Here is a 21,238-nt window from a genome sequence, read left to right on the forward strand (position 1 = left end):
ACTGTGCGGCTTAGTTATGGACTCTGGTGACTGCAATATATGTAACATATGTATAACTTATTATTCATTCAACATGAGATTATACCTATCTTATGACGAGTCCTTTGAGCTGCGCGAAACAGGTATGATCTCTCGTTGAACGAATAATAAATTATTTTCTTTCAGCATTTATTGGCAAAATAACCTCATATGTACAAAAGCTTCAGTGAATTAAATACCTATTTAAATGATTACAACTGATAATATAAAAGTAAAAATAAACAATATTATAAGTTATTTATGAACATATATCTTTTAATTTTTATTTTTAAAAATGTGTGAAGTTATTGTATTATTTAATGGATATTCTGAAAAACTTGAAAACAATATAATGAAAGCAAATTGTTCCTGTACGTTAATAAAAGCATCAAAAAATATTATTGTTGATACTATGACAGCTTGGGATAGGGATAAAATATTACAAGGTATATTCTTATTAACAATTGTAACTCTTTTTTTTTATAAGAGACGTGAATGAAAATTTTATTTTAGCACTTATTCGGCATGATATTAAACCTGATCAAATTGATTATGTTGTCTGTACTCATAGTCATGCGGATCACATAGGGAACAATAATCTTTTTCTAAATGCAGAACATATTATTGGTACTTGTGTTCACAGTGGAGAAATATTTTTAGATAAAAACTTACAAAACGGTGATACACCTGAAATATATTTAAGTTCATAATTGATTTACTTGATATATAAAAATTATAATTATTTCAAATACAGAAGAATATAAAATTTGTCCTGAAGTTAAAGTTGTAACAACTCCTGGCCATACATCAGATGATGTTACAGTTCTAGTTGAAACTAAAAAACATGCAAAACCAATCTGTTTTGCTATAACAGGTTTTTCACATTCATATATTACGTGTTAAGTATTTTAAATTGATTATATATGTTAATATGTTTTATAGGAGATTTATTTGAAAAAGAAGAAGACATATCAGATCCATCGATCTGGAAAGAATTAGGAACTGTAGAATTACAAAAAACCCAATCACTTATGAGATCTTATATAATAAACATTGCAGATTTTATTGTACCTGGCCATGGTCCAATGTTCTGTGTTACTGATGACATGAGAAAAATAATAAAAGATCAAATAATTACATAGATTTATTAAGTAAATTTAATTTGTTTTGGATGTATTTTTACAAATATTTTATTAAACACAGTAAAGTGTAGTACATAATATCACATCATTATTCTATGTATGTATACATTGCAATAATAATTATTACATACTTTTCAATTCATAAATACATAAAACTGACTTTCAATTACTATGTGCTAACATTTTGCTTTTTATGCGATATTACAGTTCAGGTAGTATGATCCATTCTTAAAATGTAAACTATATATTCAAATACTTTTGTTAAATGTTCACAGCCAACATTTAAAGTAAAAAATCCATGTAGTTTTTATCCATCACTTTCTTGTTTTACACAAATATATCAAATGTTTTAAATCTTGTTGGTAATAAATCATATCTGAATATACTTATAATTTAAATTAAAAACAATATTTAATGAGTCATTTTATTTAATTCTTATACTGACACAGCTTATAATATGCATTTTTTATGTTTCTTTCAAACAATATCATACATTTAAAACATGTTAAACCTTCTTTTACAGCAACTTTCATGTTACATTTTTGTAATGTTTTAAGTAAACTTTGGCACTAATCTTGATTGAGGCGTATTTAAATTTTTCAATTAAATTATTTTGCCCTGATAAGTTTAATTTTTATTGTAATTTATTGTTCTTTGATTCTTAGAATCCACACATAATTACAAATTATAGTATAAAACGTATGTTTTTATAAATGGTACATAAAGTGTCCTGCACCTTGAATGTAAATATGATTGTATACATCAGCAAAATCAATTCACTGAACAAATTAAGGTCTATGATCAATTGTATTAACGATTTTGTTTCAAACTGTTACAAATACATCCAAATATATTAAAAACAAAGTACACCAATTTATTGTTTTCAATGATGGTACAAGTAAGTACATCTTGTGTACAAATATAATGTTTCTGAGGACATGTAATAAGCTGTTACTTTACTTTTATTAGATTTTACTGTTCTTGTGAATTATTATATTCGAATGTACAGTGTGTACCAAATGTAGCTTGATGTCAGATTACCATATTTTATTCATGCTAAACCAGGACCTTCATTGAGTAGTAAATTATATATGTATATATATATATATAAATTATATGCTTAAAAATTATATTTAACATTTACCAATAAGCGTTTTTTGTATAATGAATGTTATTAAATGGAGTACAACCAATAAATGTAATATATGTTGTTAAATAATAAACATACATGTACATACATGTTGATTACTTACAAATTTTAGCAATTATTTAATTTCATATTCACAATCAAGGGATAATAATGCAGCTACAGTGACTACAAAAACATGTTTATTCGTTTTAATTTTAATATTAAACACATCTAAAAATCAATTTATATAAATGATTAAATGAAAGAATTTATGATTAGAAATATCCTTTCAAATTTGATTTCTAATGGATAATATTACCTACTAGATATAATAGTTTGCACAGGCAGTAAGCTTTTCAAATAAATACATTTATTAGTTGCACATAGAATATTACACATTTAAAAAGTAATAAGTTTATTTACCAATGTCAATTAGTCTTTATAAATGTCTGCCGACCAAACCTGGCAAGGCGACGCGTGTGTGCAATGGTAGTGGTCCCGGACTAACTTCTCCCATCACAGTTCCCAGCTGCCCCACAAAGTATTAAATACATCAAGAATCCACCTTCAGATTCTTATACATTATTTCATGACATACCAAATATTATTTTTTTGGACATTAGTTTTGTATATGTGAAAGTTCCTGATTGAAACATTGTTTAAAATTGGATATAACGTACACAGTATTAAACAAATATCTTTCTGTTATAGAAGTACTATCATTAAAATAAATAGATTACCATGTTAGAAGAAGCATTTCAATAGTTCCTATTCTTCTACATAGTATAATGTAAAATCGGAATAGAATAATGTTGTTATTATTACAATTTCAATTTATTACAAGTATGTATTACGGTTACAAGAATCATAAAACTCAAGTTTTTTGTTTTTTGTGTGTGTAATGATACTTACATCCAATTTTTTTATAATGTCTCTTGTCCAAAATATTAAACAACATTTGCAAAAGAAAACAAACATTAAAAAAATATAATCAACATTTATAGAAATTATAATACAACAGTAATATGTAACATTTGACACAAATATCGCATTCACACATAGCAATGTTATAATTTTTTCACTGAATATTACTTGAGGTAATGATTACAATGTATTAAAAAGCATACACATATGTTTTATACCATTTTAGAAAATAAAATGTTTGTCTAATAACAAAATTCTTAAAAATTAAACATACTGATTTAGGATTCGTATAACATGACATTAATGTTAAATGGTATATGATAAACGGTAAAGAAATAATTACTTAATATTAAAATATGATTGTAGCCAGATCTTCAATAATGTATACAACTTAAAATATATTATAATCGATTTTACAAATGCATTCTGTTTGGAGAGCTCCCAATATGCGTCTGTGAAGAAACCAAATACAAATAAGCAACATAAACCAAATTACAAAGTAACATTAAATATAACATTAATAATGTTACAACAAAAAATAATCTGTACAAGATTAAAGATCTATCATTAGAATGTGAATGTATCTGTAAAAGATTTATTACTATCAGAAGAAATTACTTGCTGATTGCACAATTACATGGTATATCAAAAGGGTATAGCCGGATAAGGGGATTAAAGTGCCTTTAGACCAAATTGAGCAATGAACATATCAATTAATAGATCGTACAAAGAAAATCATTTGTGCCAAGCATAAAGCTGCTAGCCTTACTTGAAGGGTAGTTACAAGGCGAATCTTTTATTGTACTGTATAAAAAATACAATACAGGCGCGAGGATTTCAAAAGGGAGTTTATGACAGTTCTTCGACGAAAAGCTATTTTTAAGTCAAGATGTTTTCGTAGTCCAGGCAATGGTCTTTTACTTTTTTTGTACAACATAATACAACATAATACAGAATTACAATTATTCATAAAATCATTCCACAATCAACAGTCAATATCCATACGAATTCGCAACGTTTTAAATTTTATACATTAAGTTTAAGTTTTGTATCATTTGATATATGTAAAACTATTCTGAACCTGCATATGATGACCATTTGATGAAATAAAAATATTAATTATCCGAATATGTTTCTCCTCTGCGAACGAAAAGTTAGGAAATATCGCTTTATAATTTTTTTGTATGTGATACACCTCTATAAAAAGTCTGAAAAAATTATATATTAATAATTGTAACAAGCTATTAAAACTGTAAACATATAAACGTGGTCATTTGATAATTTCTATTTAAAAAAAATATTTTTAAAATTTCCGAATTTTTTAAAAATCCATTTTGTAATGAAAAATTCTGAAAAAATTACCTCCACGTAGGTCATGGAGCAGAATACCCCTGATTTTTTTCAAAATTGTTCATACAGTACATCACAAGAAATAAAGCATAAACTGTAAATTGCATTTCGCCCTGTACTTTTCAAGTAAGGGTAACGGCTTCATGCTTGGCACAAATGATTTTCTTTGTACGGTCTATTAATTGATATGTTCATTGATCAATTTGGTCTAAAGGCACTTTTGACCCCCTTATCCGGCTATACCCTTTGAAGGAAAATATTAATAGTACTATTGTTACTCAAATACAAATTACATAGAATTATAAAATACATAAATACCTTATTTTTATTTAAATACAGAGTATCAAAAATAAGTGCAATTATTTAATTATTTTAAGTATTCTGTAAAGTATACATTAATGATTAACTGTAATGAAAAAAAAAACATGTAAAGCTATGTAATTAGAAATATTTGTAAATGATATAAGGAAAATATAGGAATTATTTGTTACTAATAGCATAAGTAATGTGCAGGCAGCACCTATTAAACAGCATTTTTTATGTGAAAATTAATGTCTAGCAAATACTTTGTTAACTCAGGCTACATGCAATAATATTATATTAAATGACAGATGTAAATCTAATCGTTTATCAATACAACGATACATAGATGAACTATAACTGGGAGAAAAAAGAAGTGAAAATTACAAAGTGTAATGTTTCTGTGATAAAACTTTCAATATCTTTGATAATTTGTTGTCACTGAAGTACAATAAGAAAAAAACTAGGATTTGAGACTGAATACTGAAAATTATGTTTAATGTTTCATTACAATACGTTTAAAAAATGTAATAAGTCTATGCAGACGTTTAGTACAAACTTTTAGTCAGACTTTGTACTACATCTTGTTTTTTACTTGCATTAGTATTTTAAAAAGCCTCACAATAAGTGTATATAATACATTTCTTAACTTTTTAAATTTGTGTTTATAATGAAATGTATTATATTATAGCTGTTAACAACAATTTTCAAATACAACAAAAACAACAACATTAAATGAATTTAAAAAAAAAAATAGAGAAACAAACAAACAACTAACACGACAGTAACATAACAGTTCAGGATCATTTATATTAAAATAAATATACAAAATTAAACCTTGTTTAATACTAATGGCAAAGAAAAAAAGTAACACAAGTAAAGGTGCTATTAAAAAGTTTTAAAAAATACAAAATAATTATTTTTGTCACTTCTATCCCAAATATTTATTATAAACCGTTTAAAAATAATCTTCTCAAAATATTATTTTGAACGTCTTCTGTCTCGTTACAATGTTCTTAATGGAATAAATCCATCCATTCCAATGATTCTTAGGTCTTCATCATCATCATCATCATTTCTTTTTCTCTAAAAAAATCGTAAGAGCGCGATCAAATGGAGACTAAACAAACTGTTTAAATAGCTAACAAAAAAGAGATCAGACAAAAATACAAGCTTTTCATGTATAAATTAAGTAAAAACAAATAAATATATATATATTTCTCTTTTAACATTTAAAAATAGGTTCTAGCACTAGGCATTAAACATAATTTTCGAATGAAGAAAAATCATATGCAAAGATAAGAAATAAAATAATTCTTCCAATATTTAATTGATGTTACATGGATAAGGTAGTGTCAAACTCCAGTATTACACACACATTGATTTTGAATAAATTCTAATTCATTAATTCTTCATATGTTTATTACAGGTAATTAATGACTAGAATAATTGCATACATTTATTGCATCTGTAAAATAACTTTCAGTAAGAAGACTATATGTACATTCATGCCTATACGATGGCGTCTCCACTTCAGTATATTTTATATAACTAAATGAATCTTTATCAATGCAGAAACACTGTTAGCATTGTTAATAACCCGTCAAACCTATATGACAATAATACACAGTAATACAATATAGTCTTTCTACATTAATAAAACAATATTTGAATACTAATTAAAACATTTAAAAATGTACAGATACTGTACATAAATATATTTCATAAATAAATATAATATTAAAAGTGAAAATAAAACATATGTTATTTGATTATTTAAATGTGTATCACTGTATTTCTACAGCGAAGAAACAGAAGTTTTTCATGCATATTTTATACATTTCATATGAAAGAATTTAATATAAGCAATTATTTAAGTTAGGAAAGGATAGCTGTTAAGTAACATTTGCGTAATGGTATTATGTTAATAGAAATGGTAGATGTTAATAGAAAGGTCAACATATTATGTAAAAACATGTTACACGTTACATGTTATAACTATTACTTTCATATAAAATGGAAAGTCTATGTTGTACAAATGTTTTTTAAGAATGTTTATGTGTAAATGTTATAACGAAGAGATAATTTGGAAAGTGTTTGAAATATAATTACAAGAAAAATTAGGTATAAATGATTAATTCATTCATACCAATGTAAGGAATACTTTCATATAAGTTTAATTTAAATGTTATGAATTTAAATTCGTTACTTCTACCTTCTGTGTAAATTAAGAATTACGTAAGGTTCATCAGGATTAGTGGCGTCTGTGCTGTTAGGTTGATAGCACGGATTAATAGTGTAATTGAGATTAGGTTGATGAAAACTCACCGGTTGAACACTAGTCCTTCGTCGCTCTAGTTCACGATCTTCGAGACAAAAATCTGAATCTGAATCTGCTTTTCTAACTGCTTCATCCTGAGACAGAAAAACAAACTTAGTATAGAATATAATTTTATGCAATAAATTAAAATATATTCTCCTTTGAAAAATGATGTTTTTATACCTGTGTCATTTGCTGTGTCGTTGTAAGAATCCTAGCTAAAGGACCACAACAAACTGGTAATGTTTCCAACAATGTAGGCCTGGAGTGGGTCAAAAATGGTTTCATGTAGCGAGTATCAAAATCACCCCAGATTCTGGCAAGTAATGCTTTTTCATTAGGTTTTATTCCACCGCCTGGTACTGATCCATCCTGCATAGAATTATACTGTGAAATGTGAAGGATATTTTAGTTATCCATCCTGTATGATTATGACGTTTCTTTTCAAATTTATTTAAGTATGGAAACATGTGTATTGTAAATATTTAAAAAGTTACATTCTGATTAATTTCTTAAAATTACTAAGTAATTTGTACAACAAATTTAACAATATTATTAAGTATTAAGATACATGCTTGGTTGTTTATCATTATATTTGTGTATCTTGTTAATTATGTTTGTGTATGTTTTGTTAATGAATATAAATGTATATATATAAGTGTATATAAACATTTTATACACTACGAATCATTAACATACAGAATGGATAACAAAAATGATACAAAAAGAAATATTTAAGCGCATGCAATTAGCTGATTGACTGTTCAAAGAAAAGAAAATCAAAATTTTAAATATAAAGCCAATCATTTTAGCAACATTAATTTATAAATAATACATTTTAAACATACATGTATAGTTAAATCAAAACCGGATTTTTAATTTGCAATTATTAAATAAAAGCATCCACGAAATCATTAACAGTATTATTGTTTCAATTTTTATAATGTTGAATTTATAATTAAACAAGTGATTAAAAGTAATTAAGTAGCGCTTTTTAACCCTTTAAAAGTAAATAATACATTATATATTACTTTAAATTTAATATGTTTAACTGACATAATGCAACAATTAGTGGTCATTGCAAACATTTTAATAAGATGATTTTTAACACCTCTATTTTAAATATCATTATACTATGTATCTGTACTAATGACAGAAAGCAACTCATATGATACTGCTTACAGTATTTACAACTAATTATTTGTACACTGTATAGTTATACAAGAAAGAATTGAACATGTGCTAAAAAAACACTATAGGACTAAATTAATCCTAATGTAATAAACATAGAAATTTGTATGTATATATATGTATATATTTGTGCATAAAATATATATATATATATATATGAATAGATGAACTGTTTATCACCACATAAATAGTATAATTCAATTCTTGAATTAATATGACAACATACCGGAGGACTTCTTTCCCTATGCATGTCCAGATCTCCAAAGCCACCTTCGCCACCAGACTATTAACATTAGTACGTTAAATTCCAATTTTGTATTTTTTTATGAAATCAATTATTAAAGAGCAATTGTTTAAGATTAACAAAGCATTTTTCCCAACTTCATTACAATGTAATTAGACATGCTGGAATTTTCAGACAGTTAAATTTCAGTGCAAGCTATTTATTATTTTAGTAACTTTTGTGCGTGAATAACCCAATATTACTTAAGTGTAACTAGAAGAAGTAACATTTATAAGTGTAATGCTCTTGCACAGATTGTGAAGCAGAGAAGTTACAAAACTTTTCAATTATAATACACGATAAAAGTGCACATTACAGTAATTCAGGGAATGATATTTCGATATCGAGACTAAAACGTGTAGCAATATGAGAATAATTTGAATCAAAGCATTCATGCGTAACATCTTCACTTTTAAATTGTTCTATAAAAATAGCATTAGCTTCTATGATTTACATCACTTAACATACATTAAATAATTTTATATACTATATAACAACTACAACTAACGTTTCAGGAAACAATTTCGATATTATTTATCGATATTGCAAACTTCTAATTAAATGTTTGAATATACAGAGATGCTTTCTGGTATTAGAATTTAAATTTATAGATATACATATTTTTAGAAGAAAATCTTATTAAAACTTTGCTTTTGACAACTTTTGAGGCGCTGTAAAAAAATATGTGTATATACAAAATAAATAAATATCAGCAGCGCAATTATTTTTTAATATTTAATAAGTATTTCAATAGTGTTTTGTTAGTTCTTGCATTTCTTGTATTGTATTTAAATAATTCTACTTAAATTCGTGGGCAGTATATAGCCTTAAAAAGAATCCAAACATACATATAAAAATTGCATTCTTTTGAAATAAATATTAGCAATAAACAAACTAGACTACATTTTAATGATTATTTACATGTTTTTTTTTTTAAAGCTGTTACTAAACATGACTTTAGTTTCTTTCATACTAACAACTCGTAAAAACTGAATCTAGCACACATAATGTGTTAGTGCAAATACAATTTCATATTACTTTTGTACAATTGGTGCTAATAATTCTACATTACGATAATGTCAAATACAATTATAGATACTTACACTACGCATTCCATTATGCGATAATCCTTCTATTTCCTCGTCAACGCCAACTCTGTAATGAAACAATTGATTTAAAGAACGAAATTTACAGAAACATTTAGAACGAGATCAAATTGAACTTACGGTATATTAAACCAACTTAAAAACTGTGTCGTTGCTCCACCTTGAAAGATAACTGTTAAAATAACAATTAAACTTGTCGTGGTTAACATAGCTTGTCGTGCATCGGACACAGTATTTCTGATAGCCAAAGCGAAACTCATAGCTCCTCGTAAGCCAGCGAAAAATAACATGTGCTGATAATTTAACGATATCTTCGGTTTTCGCGCCAAATTTAATATAAAAGATAACGGATATACATTAGCTGCGCGACCCAATAACGCACAGAGCTATAATAAAATCGTTAAGGACTGTATGTCAATGGTTAAAAGAATAGAGTACCATGAATTAAGGATACAAATCCAGCAAAAATGAATCCTGGATCAAAATGATGCTTTGGGAAAGTAAACATTGAAACACCAATATAACTGAATATAAAATTTTCAGCTAAAAAGTTCAAAAGTTCGAACAGCTGTTTCGTTCGTTGACGAGAATCTGGACTTAAGTTATTGTACGTATAATGTGCTTGACAAATTCCACAAAACAACACAGCAACTACACCTGTATGCAAATAATTGTTTACAATATTAGTCATTAAAAAGAATATTATACATTATGATGGAAATAGTATTTTCGTTTAACGTATATTCACCTGTCAGATCGGATGCTTCAGCAATTAAGAATGTACTGTAAGACATTAAAACAAATAATGCTGATTCTAGAAGAGGAAAATCTCTGACCCTAGTGAACTTAGTTAATAATGCGGTGATACATCCCATTGTAGCACCGATAAATAAAGATAAACTAAATATTCCAACAAAATCGCCAAATGCTTGGAAAAATGCTACAGTTTCAAAACCACCTGAACCTGATTGATAACGTTCTCCATAATTCTGTATAGCACTGAAAAGGAAATGTATAGTAGCATTTAAACGAGTGTTTAAATAAAAGTGATCGTGAAAAATATTTTTGTATTTTTATGTACATACCCACTAAGTACAATTGCAACTGCATCATTTAACACACTTTCTCCAAATACTAAAGCATATAAGTTCACGTCTACGTGTAAATCATTAAAAATCGAAATTATTGTCAGTGGATCCGTAGGAGATATTAATGCACCAAAATATAAAGTATCCAAAAATGTAAATGAAGCAGAAAGATGCGGTATTAATTGTACAAAGGCATACATCAAAGCTCTGTAAAAAGAAAAAAAAGATGTACACCTGAGAAAAATACACATCAAAAAAATATCCCATTGTCTTGCAAAGAATTGTTTCTTATATCTACAGCCTATGAAAAAAAAAAAAAAAAAAACACAACAGATATACTCAATCTAAATGACCTATGGACACAATTATCAGAAGAAATGCTCAATACAAAAGCTCTAACAGATGTAAATATACGTTGTTATTATGATAAGACAATACATGACTACTTAGTCATTCATGTTTGCTATAAGAAAAACAATGTACCCAATAACAAATGCTGATATAGATGTTCCGATTAAAGCATACATAAGAATTGCTCCTAAATTTCTAAAGAAGTATTTCTGAAACAAAAGAAAATTACAAAGTTAATTAATCTGTACATTGTTTCTAAATAAAACAAAATATAAGTAAAATAATAATATTACTTACACGTTTTAAACTATAGCCAGCATGAAAAATTATTGGTGGTAAAATGATATTAAAAAATATCTCGGGATCAAAAGTAGCCTATAAAATTTAATTACATTTTAAAACAGCTAATAATCTGAATGATACAAAATATTATTTTAAATCATTTTATTAAAATATTATACCTTCAAATCAATTTCATTATCCTGCTTATAAATTTCTCCTCTGAATGAATAAGCAAATGTTTTATTCTTAATAACGCCACCTCCTTTATCTTCTGGAAAACGTAACCATAACGTATCTGGAGGAACTGATTGATTGTATTTACTACTGTTGTCTGGTACAACAGGCATGTGGAGAATGGTACTACTTGTTGTAAAGCCATAACGAATTATAGCTCCTATAATTAAACCTAGGGAATGTCCATATATACATATATAAGTATTTATAATAAACAATATCAAACTGTTTAAAGAGCCATTAAAAAGTTAACACGATACACTTTCATTTACAAAAAAAAGCTTCTTTTATAATATATTCAAAATTAATAAGTATGCAAATACTGCTATTTATTTGACATTTAAAATTACATTACTATTTATGAACATTTCATCATATATTATTTTCTATGAATTTTCCTGTACACATGTTTATATAAGAATTCAAATCAAATTTATTAGAATAAATAAGATACCAATACATTTCTTAGAATTACATTTTACAACATATTTTTATAAACAAAGAAATAATTGTTTAACATAGATGTTAACAAGATTACTACAGTAAAATTAGTTAAAATCGCACATGTATTTTTAATTTATGTTAAATACCCTTTCTGAAAAAAGATATTACATTATATTTTTATATAACAAAATACACAATTTTAAATAGCAATATATTTAATACATGTATATAGATATATCTATGATTACAATAACGAAATGTCAAAAAGCTTTTTATAGCTATACATCAAGATTAAAATAAAAACTTGCATAATAAGCTATAATTTAATGATTAAATCACATAAACGGTAATTTGTAGCAGACGACTTACCATAAATGACAGCTAAACCAGTTTCATGGAGGAACCTAAGTCGACGATGCTTAAATGTCCATATTGTCAAAACAGTTAATATCAGTAAAAATGTATATAACAAAAGATTTAAACTATCAAGTCTATGTAATAACTGTGCTTTTGCGTCTAATTCAATGTCTGTCGCAGCTCCGTTACACGAATTTAACAGGAAAATACCGAAAATTAATAGGAGAAAAATTCGTGTACGACCTTTCACTGCCATCTTTGCTTTACAACCATTTCCCTAATCAAACTATCAGTTTGTCAGTATGGCCAACAGTTCTGAACAGTGCTAACCAAAGAGTAGGTATAAGATAGACAGATAATCTTATGACTAATCGTGTCTTGCGATCTGAAATACCGACGTCGTTGTTTAAAAGATCCATCTTATTTTTACCAGCTGTTCACACATGAATGAATGAACAAACCACGTGCTTCGTTATTTTGTGTATATGTCAAATACTTTGTAACGTGATCTACCAAAGACGTAGGTATCACGCGTAGGTTCAGTGAACGGTTCTAAATTTTGCCGATTTCAATACTCATCTGTTTATGACATCAGTTTTTTGCGTTAGAGGTAGATAATAAATGTAATTTTAATACGTAACGTCGAAAATTACGATAATTTATAAATTAGTTAATAATAATAATAATAATGACGATTTCTGCGAGCACGTGGAATGTTCTTAAAATGTACCGAAAATTAGTAACAAAATATCCTCTGATTACACAGGCTGCACAAGCTGGTAATTAACATACGAAACATTTCCTTTTTTTCTATTGTTATAACTTACGTTGATAATTGTTTGTGTATTATTAAATAAATAGGTACGTTGATGGCACTGGGGGATCAAATTGCACAGAATTTAGTTGAACAGAAAAAATTGAAAGATTTAGATTTTGTACGAACCGCCCAATTTGGGGGTATAGGCTTTTTTATTGCTGTAAGTATAAAATAATTTGAAAGAAGAATTTTTTCTAGCATGCATGATATTATAATATTTTTAAAATTTAAATAATATTTACACCTATTAACCTTACAATTATTCATGAACCAGCTAATTAATATTACAATGAAAGAAATACATAAAATTTGTAAATATGTAATATGTAAAATTTTACTAAAATTGTATGACAGGGACCTGTAACACGAACTTGGTATGGATTATTAGATAAATACATTGGTTCAAAAGGAGGAGTTGTAGCATTAAAAAAAGTCTGTTGTGATCAATTAATATTTGCTCCTATATTCATTGGAGTTTTATTAACAATAATTGGTATTTTACAACAAAATGATTTAGAAAGTTTGAAAATGAAATTACGAGACCAATACCCTGATATTTTGAAGAATAATTACAAGGTAACAGACTAACGTTTATGATAAAATGTAAAAGGTTTAACAACAACATTTTTTAAACCCAAAATTTGTTTTCAGCTCTGGCCTACAGTACAACTAATTAACTTTTACTTCATACCTTTACAATATCAAGTTTTAATAGTACAGTCGGTAGCTCTACTATGGAATAGCTATATTTCATATAGGACAAGTTTAGGAAAGTAGAAATAAGTCTAGGGAATATATATGAATTTATAAATATACATATTTTAATTCTTATTTTTTTTTTTTAATACAAATGTTAATATCTTCAACATCTATATTTTAAGAGCCATTCATAATGACAATATACAAAAATGTGTACCTTTTGAAGAAAAAGATTATAATCTATGTTACAAATAGTACAGTATTGTAATATAAAAATCAATAATAGTATCCATAAAATAAAAAGAAATAAAACAATGGATATAATAATAACAACAGGAAATAAATTTTACCAAAATTAGACTTCTTTTTAAGCTATTTAAATTCTTTGTTCAACTTCTCAAGTTGGTTTATTTTCATACATTTCTTTAGGATCCAAGTACAAAATACATGTTCCTTCATAATTTAATACATTAAAAATAAAACTATTTTATGGAATGTAACTATTTATAAAATTATTAAATCATTAAGTGCAAACACATTTTACTTTAAGTGGTAAATATGTACAATAACATTTGAAATGTACTAAAATAAATTAAAATCTTATCTAAATTGTTTGCGATCTATTTAAGCGTATTGCCGTTTATTATCTATATAGGGAGGTTTTCCGCTTTTGCGACTGCTGCTGGTATAGTTTCATTGGTTCTAGATGATATACACGTCCCTAGCAATTCTGGACATGATATTTCATTTGATACAATTTTTTGCACCTTTTTCAGTAAATCGTAATTGATCCGTTCCGTTACGACAGAGTCATTTCTATATCAATGTGATATAATATTATAGGAGTAATGTAGTAGACCTTACAATTTACACATATACAGTGAGAGACAAAAGTAAGTAGACACTGTTCAAAATAGTGTTCAATATACATAGAATCTATAGTTCAAAATATGTAGAATCTAAGAATACGTTCTTAGATGAAAAGTCGCGATTTTTGGAAATTTTAATTACTTATAACTTTTAAATGCGTTAACCGATCTCGATGAAATTTTCAGCATTCACATAACTTATCTGAATTTACGAAAGACATATTTTAAATTTTCATTATAGACTCACATAAAAAAAGTTTAAAAATTACCATTCACTATTTTTTTTCACGATTTCAACAAATTTTAATTTTTTAAAACGATGAAAATACATATTTTAGTGAATTAATTTTTGTAGCTTCTCAAAAAACCTCAAGTTATTTAGTCCAATTTTAATCAAGGTATTCTATTTTTAACAGTGTCTACTTACTTTTGTCTCTCACTGTAGATTAAAAAAGTACTCACTTATATTCCGGATGTGAAAAAACTTCTTTCCTTAACCATGCTGCAGTTGTCAATAATTCTCCAGAAGCTCTTTTTTGTATCAATTTCATATATGCTTGTACAGTGCAGTGAGTGTCAGCATCCACATCCATGCTAGCTAAATACGAATTTACTAACGGTATTAAACCGGGAAAAACACCATCCTAAAATGGAACAATGTTTTGTAATTCATATATCAGGTAACAGACATTCATAAAAGAGATATTAATAATACCTTGCCGTTAATAATTTCGTTAATGGTAAATTCTGTATATTCCGCTTGACCATCGTCTTGCTGTTTAACATCCGACGTAATATCTCGGCGGAACCAAAATTTCTCTGCTATAACCGCATTCCGTTTTTGAGCCCGAGCCATATTTTTATCGACCTTACTAATTGGTATTAGAAGATTTAATTTATAGCTTAAAATTACTCGGGTAAGAAGGACGACGAAACAAACTATCGCTGCATTTTCAAAGTCCGTAATTTGAACTTCGCATGGACGAAATTCAACGCGCCATCCTATAGAAGAATTTGGCGGTGGTGGTTTAAATCTCATCGTTTGCCAATTAGTTGATTGGATGTTCTGAAATGTTACAGTTTATGTAACAATGCGTGTAAAATTACATCAATTAACCCTTTCGCTGCCACGGTGGTCCCATGGGACCGGCGCTTGTCTTTTCATTTGGGCCATGGTGGTCTAAGAAAAATGTGCTATTGGCAAGATTGTACCGTTATTTTAATATATTTCACAGTTCTTTGCCATTATAAAATTTTTTATATAAAATTTATGGCCCACTGGTACAAGTTCAAAAATTCGCGTGGCAACGAAAGGGTTGATAATAACGAGGATATTTACTTCGAAGTGATCGGTATCTTCTGAATCATTTTGGTACACCTTTTCAGAAAAAAGGGACACGGTATCTCTGATAAATAAATGAGCTATGTGTTGCGCGAGTAATTTATCAATTCCATTATCCATTAGCTGTTTGTAAATTTCATCATCGTATGTTAAAGGAACATCGTTGTACTTTTCTCCTTGTTCGCTGAGATACGAATCGATGGAATCGTATCTAGATTTACTTATTCTGAATTTGTTTTCCTTTAAAGGCTTTAAACCACGTTCTTCTTGTGTTCTGCAGTCAACGGAACAAGATATCACATTCCACCGACAATCAACGTCGCTCACATACCCTCGGTAGAACGGGCTGGCGGCGGTTAGAGCCAACTGTCGAATGTTAAACAAATGTTCTGTAACGTATGCGCGAAAGAATATGCTAACTCCATGTCTTCAGAGTTTAAGAAAAGGGGATAATAATTATTTCACGTGTTACTAACCATTATCGGGCATAAAGGCGTTAATTGGTCGTATAATGTTCTTGCTTCTTCGATGTTACAAGCTTGAAAAGTAAGCTGTAAACAACAACAGCCCATTCCAAAACCCATAGCATCCATGTAAACGTGATCTTCTTTTGCTGCATAACTAGATTCGTCTTTAACTGTTCGACCAAAATCCTCTTTAAACGGAGCCGGAACATTTTTATCTTTATAAACTGTAAGTAAATATGTATAATGTTAACTACGACTGCATTGTTTCGCTTCAAATATGGAATCATTCTACGTTAGAGAATACGTACTAGGAATGTTTATAGCAACTTTCTCTCCACGACGTTTTCTAATGTTTCTAGTTAATGTTTTAAATCTTGGATGACCCGGATATATAACTTCATCTGGGAAAAATAAGCTTTTCGATGCTCCAGAATCTGGTGCTGGTTTTGTGGGAGGATCTGTGAAATCAGGTGCCCCTGTTCTGTAACAAACCAGATAAAGCGATGATATTTCTGTTATGTAACACGTATACTGTACTACATCATGAGTAGGTATTTCATAGACCTTGGAAAATTAGTTAAGGACATTAAAACTTCATTAGGTCGAAGTAATTTTGAAGCTTCTTGTCTCCGGTACTTCATATTTGCTTCAACGATATTAAAATGAACTAACAGACCGCCGTATGGTTTTCCTGGCGTTCCTTCTAGCATGTAAGCACCATATTCAGGTCTCCATAATGATTTAATGTTACTACAAAATTAATACATGTTATTCTGATATTATAATAAAATACAAATTTATCGACATTTGTAATCACGATAACTTACTCTGGATCGTTATGTTCCTTTTCATTTAGAGTTTTTAATATTTCCACGGCTCTTAAACTAAGCTTTGCTGTTTTTGCTTCATCATCAAATTTAACAAGCATATATTCCACCTGTTTCAAGCCAAATAAGTAAATATGAAAAAAGTATTGAAGTAGTTTGATTCTACTTATTAATATGAAAATAATAAAGATGGTAATAAAATTTGTTGATATACATTGTATAAATTCATTAACTTATCTATAATATTTACTTAGTTAAATCCAAAAGTGTCAACTCATGTATTTAGAAACATTAAGCTGTAATTGGAGAAAATTCAAGGTCAGCCTTATAATAGTTCAAAAATCATGATTATTTATAACATCTATCTGTTTTGTCTATTCAAAATTGAATCTTGCATTAATAACAAATAACGTTGTACTTATTACATTTTTCATAAAAAATAAGTGTCTGAGGGTCCGAGAATTAAAAAAATTACTTAATATTTTTATCTTACCACGTAAAGATATTGCAAATAAAATTTGAGTTACAAAGATCGAAAAATGGACCTTACCTCGTCACCCCATTTGAGTACATCACCCTGTCTATCTCTAAGCCTTTTATATAGATTAATAAATTGAATGACTCCGTGTTTTCGCACATGGTCAGCAAGATTTTTCGTTTCTTCCCAGCTTAAAGGACTTCCCTCGGACAGTAAACCCATATTTGTTGAGGTTAGTTAATATGGGAGTTTTTTTAAAATTCAACGATTAGAATAGAATTTCGCGCAAAATCGACTTAACCCGATTTTTGCCGAATTATACCGAGGCACGATATTATTGACGCTCAAGAAATCACGAAAATCTTACGACCGAATTAAGTACAGCACTACCGATGCTTTTACAGACTAACTACACACTCTTCTACGAACTATCCCGTCACTTTCAATGGTATATAAATACAAGGTAATCATACTCTCCTACCACAATATTGCGGCTGCAAACACTTGGAGATAAACATCAGTTTAAGATATTGTTAAGTCATCTTCTTGCTTGATAAAACCTCCAGTTACACCCACCTTTTTTTTATGCAATATGCCTTAACATTTTTCTTATTCTAGATAACTCACTTGTGTAATCAAGAAAACGATTACTGATAAGAAATAAAAATATCGTTGTAACGATTTATCATGTATATTACTACCTAGCAATTACGTGATTCAAACAGTCTGATTAACTTATTTAATATACTTACAATGTTAGTAATAAATTTTAATGATAAAAATAAAGATTAAATAGATGATAGAAAATAGATGGAATTATATGTACAGCAGTGAATATTACAAATAGTATATCATAATTGTTTTTATTTCCAAGATCCAGTTTATCAAAATATTGAACTTATAACTTCAATCAAGTTATTTTGAACATATACATGTATGTACATATGTATTTTAATCAAACAGACCGAATCCCATATCCTCATCTTCTGATTCAGATTCTTCTTTCTTTTCTTCCTTCTTTTCTGCAGCTGGTGCTTCTGCGGCAGCCGCAGCTGGTGCGGTAGCAGAAACAGCTGCGGTAAATTTGCTTGGATCCTACAAAAAACATTATTGTTAAATGTAAATTATTACTTCGAGAAGCGATTCATACGATTTTCCACAAAAATCCTGAAGGGCCAATAGGTTCCACTATTTCTAATTCTGGCCTTATTATGTGTTTAAATTATACTGAAAAGGACATACTTTGATGTATTCCTTGATTGTAGCAGCTTCTGGGAATTCGATGTCAGTAACAGCAGCAATGGCCAATAGATTTTTGAATCCATTAGCAATACTGTGCGGAGCGCTAGCTATTGTAGGATAGCCAATAGTCAAGCAAACTGCAGCCAAATTTGCCACTCCAGCCATGAACTTCTCGCGAAGATCTTCTGGTTTGATGTCCAAGATTTCGGGTGCGAAAATAGTACCAGAATCGTATACTTGTTCAACAATTAAACCATATGAAAATGGAGATATGTTTAACATATTCAGGAGAGTGGCTTCGGATGCACCTACTTTGTCACCTGGTTTTAAAATGTGCACGTCGTTCTGAAATAGAATGTATAAACGTGTATTCAATGAATAAGGATAATATAGTTAATACACGTGGAAACATAATTAGTTCGTTGAATAATATACTTACAATAATTTCAATAGTACCCTTGGAAATTTTAGTGGGAATGCTTAAAGCTTGGAAGAAGGCAGTTTTTTCAGGACCAAGCCCGGTATTTTGAGCGGGAATTATTACGCTCAGCGGTGCGATAGCACCTGCTCTAGCCGGTGCTCGGACTTTGTTTTCCAAAAGTTTGTCTCTCACTTCGATTAGATCTCCGCGAGTAAAAACAAATCCAACATTTCCACGAATATGCGGTAGTAGCTTTTCAAGTGCGGCATTACGTTCAATATGACCGCGAATTGCTTTTCTCATCATTGTATTCTTTCCCATCAGTACTACCGCATTTCCACGAAGGGACATACGTATCTGTTGCATTTGTTTCGAGCCAACATTGTCAGCACCCACGATGAAGCATTTAGGAAAGTCATCTAAAAGTTGCTAAAAATATAGTTATTTATGTGAGAACAATATGGTCGTATAGATGTATATTTAAATATTATAAACATCTAAAATACTTACTACAAGTTTTGTGAAATAATTAGATTTCCAAGTTGCCTTGTCCTCCCTACCCATCTTGAAATGTGTGTAGGGATAGTTAAACAATTTAAGGACTGAAAAGAGGAGAATATTTATTAGTACTGAATTTATATTGTGATTGTTACAAAATTCATCGTGTAAGTTAAAATCAGACTGCATACATGCAACGTATAATCTTTTAAACCGCACACAGATGGGTTCCGCTATTTCTAGCTTCTGTGTGGTTCTCGGCTTATCAGACGCTTTATTGTATCATCATGTTATTTCTATTATTTTATTATCTATTCTTATAATATGAAATGGTGTTATATCAATAATAATTTTTAAATAGATTTAAATATAAATACTATATTTAACAATGGACATCAGGGTAGCATAGAAATTTCATAGGACCGCATGGTAAGCTAACCTTATGAGTTCTACTTATTCTTAATTTTATGAAAAAAAAGAACAAAATTGTTTGGTTTTTTAAACCTAATGGATGTATACAGTTGGTATATAATATTTTTTAATGATTATTAACAATGTTAAGTAAATAATTTATTACCCTGCTACGTCAACGAATTTACTTACCTCGGCAAAGTTTACGGGTGCAGTGTAGAAGAAGGAGGAAGTGTTTCCCTTCTTGATGTGTTTCACATGTGTTACAGGAAGCACGTCATCACCCGCGAAAATTTCTCGGTTTCAAAAATCTTTGATTGTAATAACTTATTTCAATAACAAAATTTCATATTATCACTTAACATATTAATTGATTTTGTACTTCTCATACATTAAAAGTATTAAAGGAATATATTCATAGGGAATTATTACATATATATGTATTTTATATTTTATAAAATAATTTATTATCAACTATACTCAAGCAAAGCTATTAACATGAATTTTAAATATAATCCATTTATAGATCTTTCTACATTATGTTTATGGCATTGATAACATTGTATGAGGAAATAAATATCTAAATTAATAAAATATAAAATTTAAAAAAAACTTATTTATGTTTTCCTTTGTACTTTGTATTTCTTT

General features: G+C 28.4%; 5 protein-coding genes and 1 long non-coding RNA gene across 17 annotated transcripts; 3 read left to right on the plus strand and 3 right to left on the minus strand.

The window, feature by feature from the left end:
- Positions 1-113: 113 nt before the first annotated feature.
- Positions 114-2,696, plus strand: LOC117605943 (metallo-beta-lactamase domain-containing protein 1). 2 transcript variants are annotated; one of them, XR_013062799.1, is made up of 5 exons: positions 114-464; positions 532-696; positions 773-892; positions 961-2,058; positions 2,130-2,696. XR_013062799.1 is itself a non-coding variant. In XM_034327807.2 (4 exons), the coding sequence occupies exons 1-4, from the start codon at positions 314-316 to the stop codon at positions 1,158-1,160; spliced, it is 636 nt and encodes a 211-aa protein (XP_034183698.1). In that variant the 5' UTR covers positions 114-313; the 3' UTR covers positions 1,161-2,696. The 2 variants fall into 2 exon arrangements, 1 of the variants encoding a protein (XP_034183698.1); XM_034327807.2 differs by having other exon boundaries at positions 961-2,696.
- Positions 1,227-12,823, minus strand: Nhe3 (Na[+]/H[+] hydrogen exchanger 3). Of its 9 annotated transcripts, none has more exons than XM_034327797.2 (13): positions 12,532-12,821; positions 11,664-11,890; positions 11,500-11,577; positions 11,335-11,411; positions 10,849-11,058; positions 10,512-10,762; positions 10,218-10,420; positions 9,884-10,149; positions 9,761-9,812; positions 8,601-8,657; positions 7,367-7,555; positions 7,192-7,278; positions 1,227-2,818 (listed from the first exon to the last, which is right to left on the minus strand). In XM_034327797.2, the coding sequence occupies exons 1-13, from the start codon at positions 12,773-12,775 to the stop codon at positions 2,729-2,731; spliced, it is 2,031 nt and encodes a 676-aa protein (XP_034183688.1). In that variant the 5' UTR covers positions 12,776-12,821; the 3' UTR covers positions 1,227-2,728. The 9 variants fall into 9 exon arrangements, with proteins under 9 accessions (XP_034183688.1, XP_034183680.1, XP_034183683.1 ...); XM_034327789.2 differs by having other exon boundaries at positions 7,367-7,570; XM_034327792.2 differs by having other exon boundaries at positions 1,227-3,665; positions 7,367-7,570; positions 12,532-12,820.
- Positions 12,824-12,860: 37 nt separating this feature from the next.
- Mpv17 (Mitochondrial inner membrane protein MPV17) lies at positions 12,861-14,253 on the plus strand. Its single transcript, XM_034327812.2, has 4 exons — positions 12,861-13,298; positions 13,381-13,496; positions 13,691-13,912; positions 13,988-14,253. The coding sequence occupies exons 1-4, from the start codon at positions 13,208-13,210 to the stop codon at positions 14,111-14,113; spliced, it is 555 nt and encodes a 184-aa protein (XP_034183703.1). The 5' UTR covers positions 12,861-13,207; the 3' UTR covers positions 14,114-14,253.
- Positions 14,254-14,530: 277 nt separating this feature from the next.
- Positions 14,531-18,641, minus strand: Gclc (glutamate--cysteine ligase). 3 transcript variants are annotated; one of them, XM_034327802.2, is made up of 9 exons: positions 18,500-18,641; positions 17,541-17,650; positions 17,278-17,463; positions 17,022-17,194; positions 16,723-16,937; positions 16,244-16,612; positions 15,620-15,970; positions 15,367-15,548; positions 14,531-14,851 (listed from the first exon to the last, which is right to left on the minus strand). In XM_034327802.2, the coding sequence occupies exons 2-9, from the start codon at positions 17,639-17,641 to the stop codon at positions 14,683-14,685; spliced, it is 1,746 nt and encodes a 581-aa protein (XP_034183693.2). In that variant the 5' UTR covers positions 17,642-17,650; positions 18,500-18,641; the 3' UTR covers positions 14,531-14,682. The 3 variants fall into 3 exon arrangements, with proteins under 3 accessions (XP_034183693.2, XP_034183692.2, XP_034183696.2); XM_034327801.2 differs by lacking the exon at positions 18,500-18,641 and adding an exon at positions 18,091-18,431; XM_034327805.2 differs by lacking the exon at positions 18,500-18,641 and adding an exon at positions 17,791-17,836.
- LOC143305707 (uncharacterized) lies at positions 18,340-19,604 on the plus strand. The gene is made up of 2 exons (XR_013062803.1): positions 18,340-18,481; positions 18,637-19,604. It is a non-coding gene; the product is annotated as an uncharacterized LOC143305707 (long non-coding RNA).
- Positions 18,866-20,931, minus strand: RpLP0 (ribosomal protein LP0). The gene is made up of 5 exons (XM_034327813.2): positions 20,783-20,931; positions 20,192-20,283; positions 19,700-20,110; positions 19,261-19,605; positions 18,866-19,113 (listed from the first exon to the last, which is right to left on the minus strand). The coding sequence occupies exons 2-5, from the start codon at positions 20,243-20,245 to the stop codon at positions 18,970-18,972; spliced, it is 954 nt and encodes a 317-aa protein (XP_034183704.1). The 5' UTR covers positions 20,246-20,283; positions 20,783-20,931; the 3' UTR covers positions 18,866-18,969.
- Between the last annotated feature and the right edge of the window lie 307 nt (positions 20,932-21,238).

Source organism: Osmia lignaria, chromosome 2, assembly GCF_051020975.1.
Source record: "Osmia lignaria lignaria isolate PbOS001 chromosome 2, iyOsmLign1, whole genome shotgun sequence".
Classification (NCBI taxonomy): Eukaryota; Metazoa; Arthropoda; class Insecta; order Hymenoptera; family Megachilidae; genus Osmia; species Osmia lignaria.

Excerpts from the sequence above, each read along its gene's own strand:
- LOC117605943 (XM_034327807.2), top strand. The coding sequence starts at position 314 with ATGTGTGAAGTTATTGTATTATTTAATGGATATTCTGAAAAACTTGAA. Across the intron at positions 697-772 it reads AGATAAAAACTTACAAAACG|AAGAATATAAAATTTGTCCT; the intron begins GTGATACACCTG and ends TTTCAAATACAG. Across the intron at positions 893-960 it reads AATCTGTTTTGCTATAACAG|GAGATTTATTTGAAAAAGAA; the intron begins GTTTTTCACATT and ends TATGTTTTATAG.
- Nhe3 (XM_034327787.2), bottom strand. The coding sequence starts at position 12,775 with ATGGCAGTGAAAGGTCGTACACGAATTTTTCTCCTATTAATTTTCGGT. Across the intron at positions 10,150-10,217 it reads GATTCATTTTTGCTGGATTT|CTCTGTGCGTTATTGGGTCG; the intron begins GTATCCTTAATT and ends ATTTTATTATAG. Across the intron at positions 9,813-9,883 it reads TTAAGTTGGTTTAATATACC|AGTTGGCGTTGACGAGGAAA; the intron begins GTAAGTTCAATT and ends GTTTCATTACAG.
- Mpv17 (XM_034327812.2), top strand. The coding sequence starts at position 13,208 with ATGACGATTTCTGCGAGCACGTGGAATGTTCTTAAAATGTACCGAAAA. Across the intron at positions 13,299-13,380 it reads TACACAGGCTGCACAAGCTG|GTACGTTGATGGCACTGGGG; the intron begins GTAATTAACATA and ends TTAAATAAATAG. Across the intron at positions 13,913-13,987 it reads TTTTGAAGAATAATTACAAG|CTCTGGCCTACAGTACAACT; the intron begins GTAACAGACTAA and ends ATTTGTTTTCAG.
- Gclc (XM_034327801.2), bottom strand. The coding sequence starts at position 18,240 with ATGGGTTTACTGTCCGAGGGAAGTCCTTTAAGCTGGGAAGAAACGAAA. Across the intron at positions 16,938-17,021 it reads AGTTGCTATAAACATTCCTA|TTTATAAAGATAAAAATGTT; the intron begins GTACGTATTCTC and ends ATTTACTTACAG. Across the intron at positions 15,971-16,243 it reads AAGATACCGATCACTTCGAA|AACATCCAATCAACTAATTG; the intron begins GTAAATATCCTC and ends GTAACATTTCAG.
- RpLP0 (XM_034327813.2), bottom strand. The coding sequence starts at position 20,245 with ATGGGTAGGGAGGACAAGGCAACTTGGAAATCTAATTATTTCACAAAA. Across the intron at positions 20,111-20,191 it reads ATTATTTCACAAAACTTGTA|CAACTTTTAGATGACTTTCC; the intron begins GTAAGTATTTTA and ends CTATATTTTTAG. Across the intron at positions 19,114-19,260 it reads CAATCAAGGAATACATCAAA|GATCCAAGCAAATTTACCGC; the intron begins GTATGTCCTTTT and ends TGTTTTTTGTAG.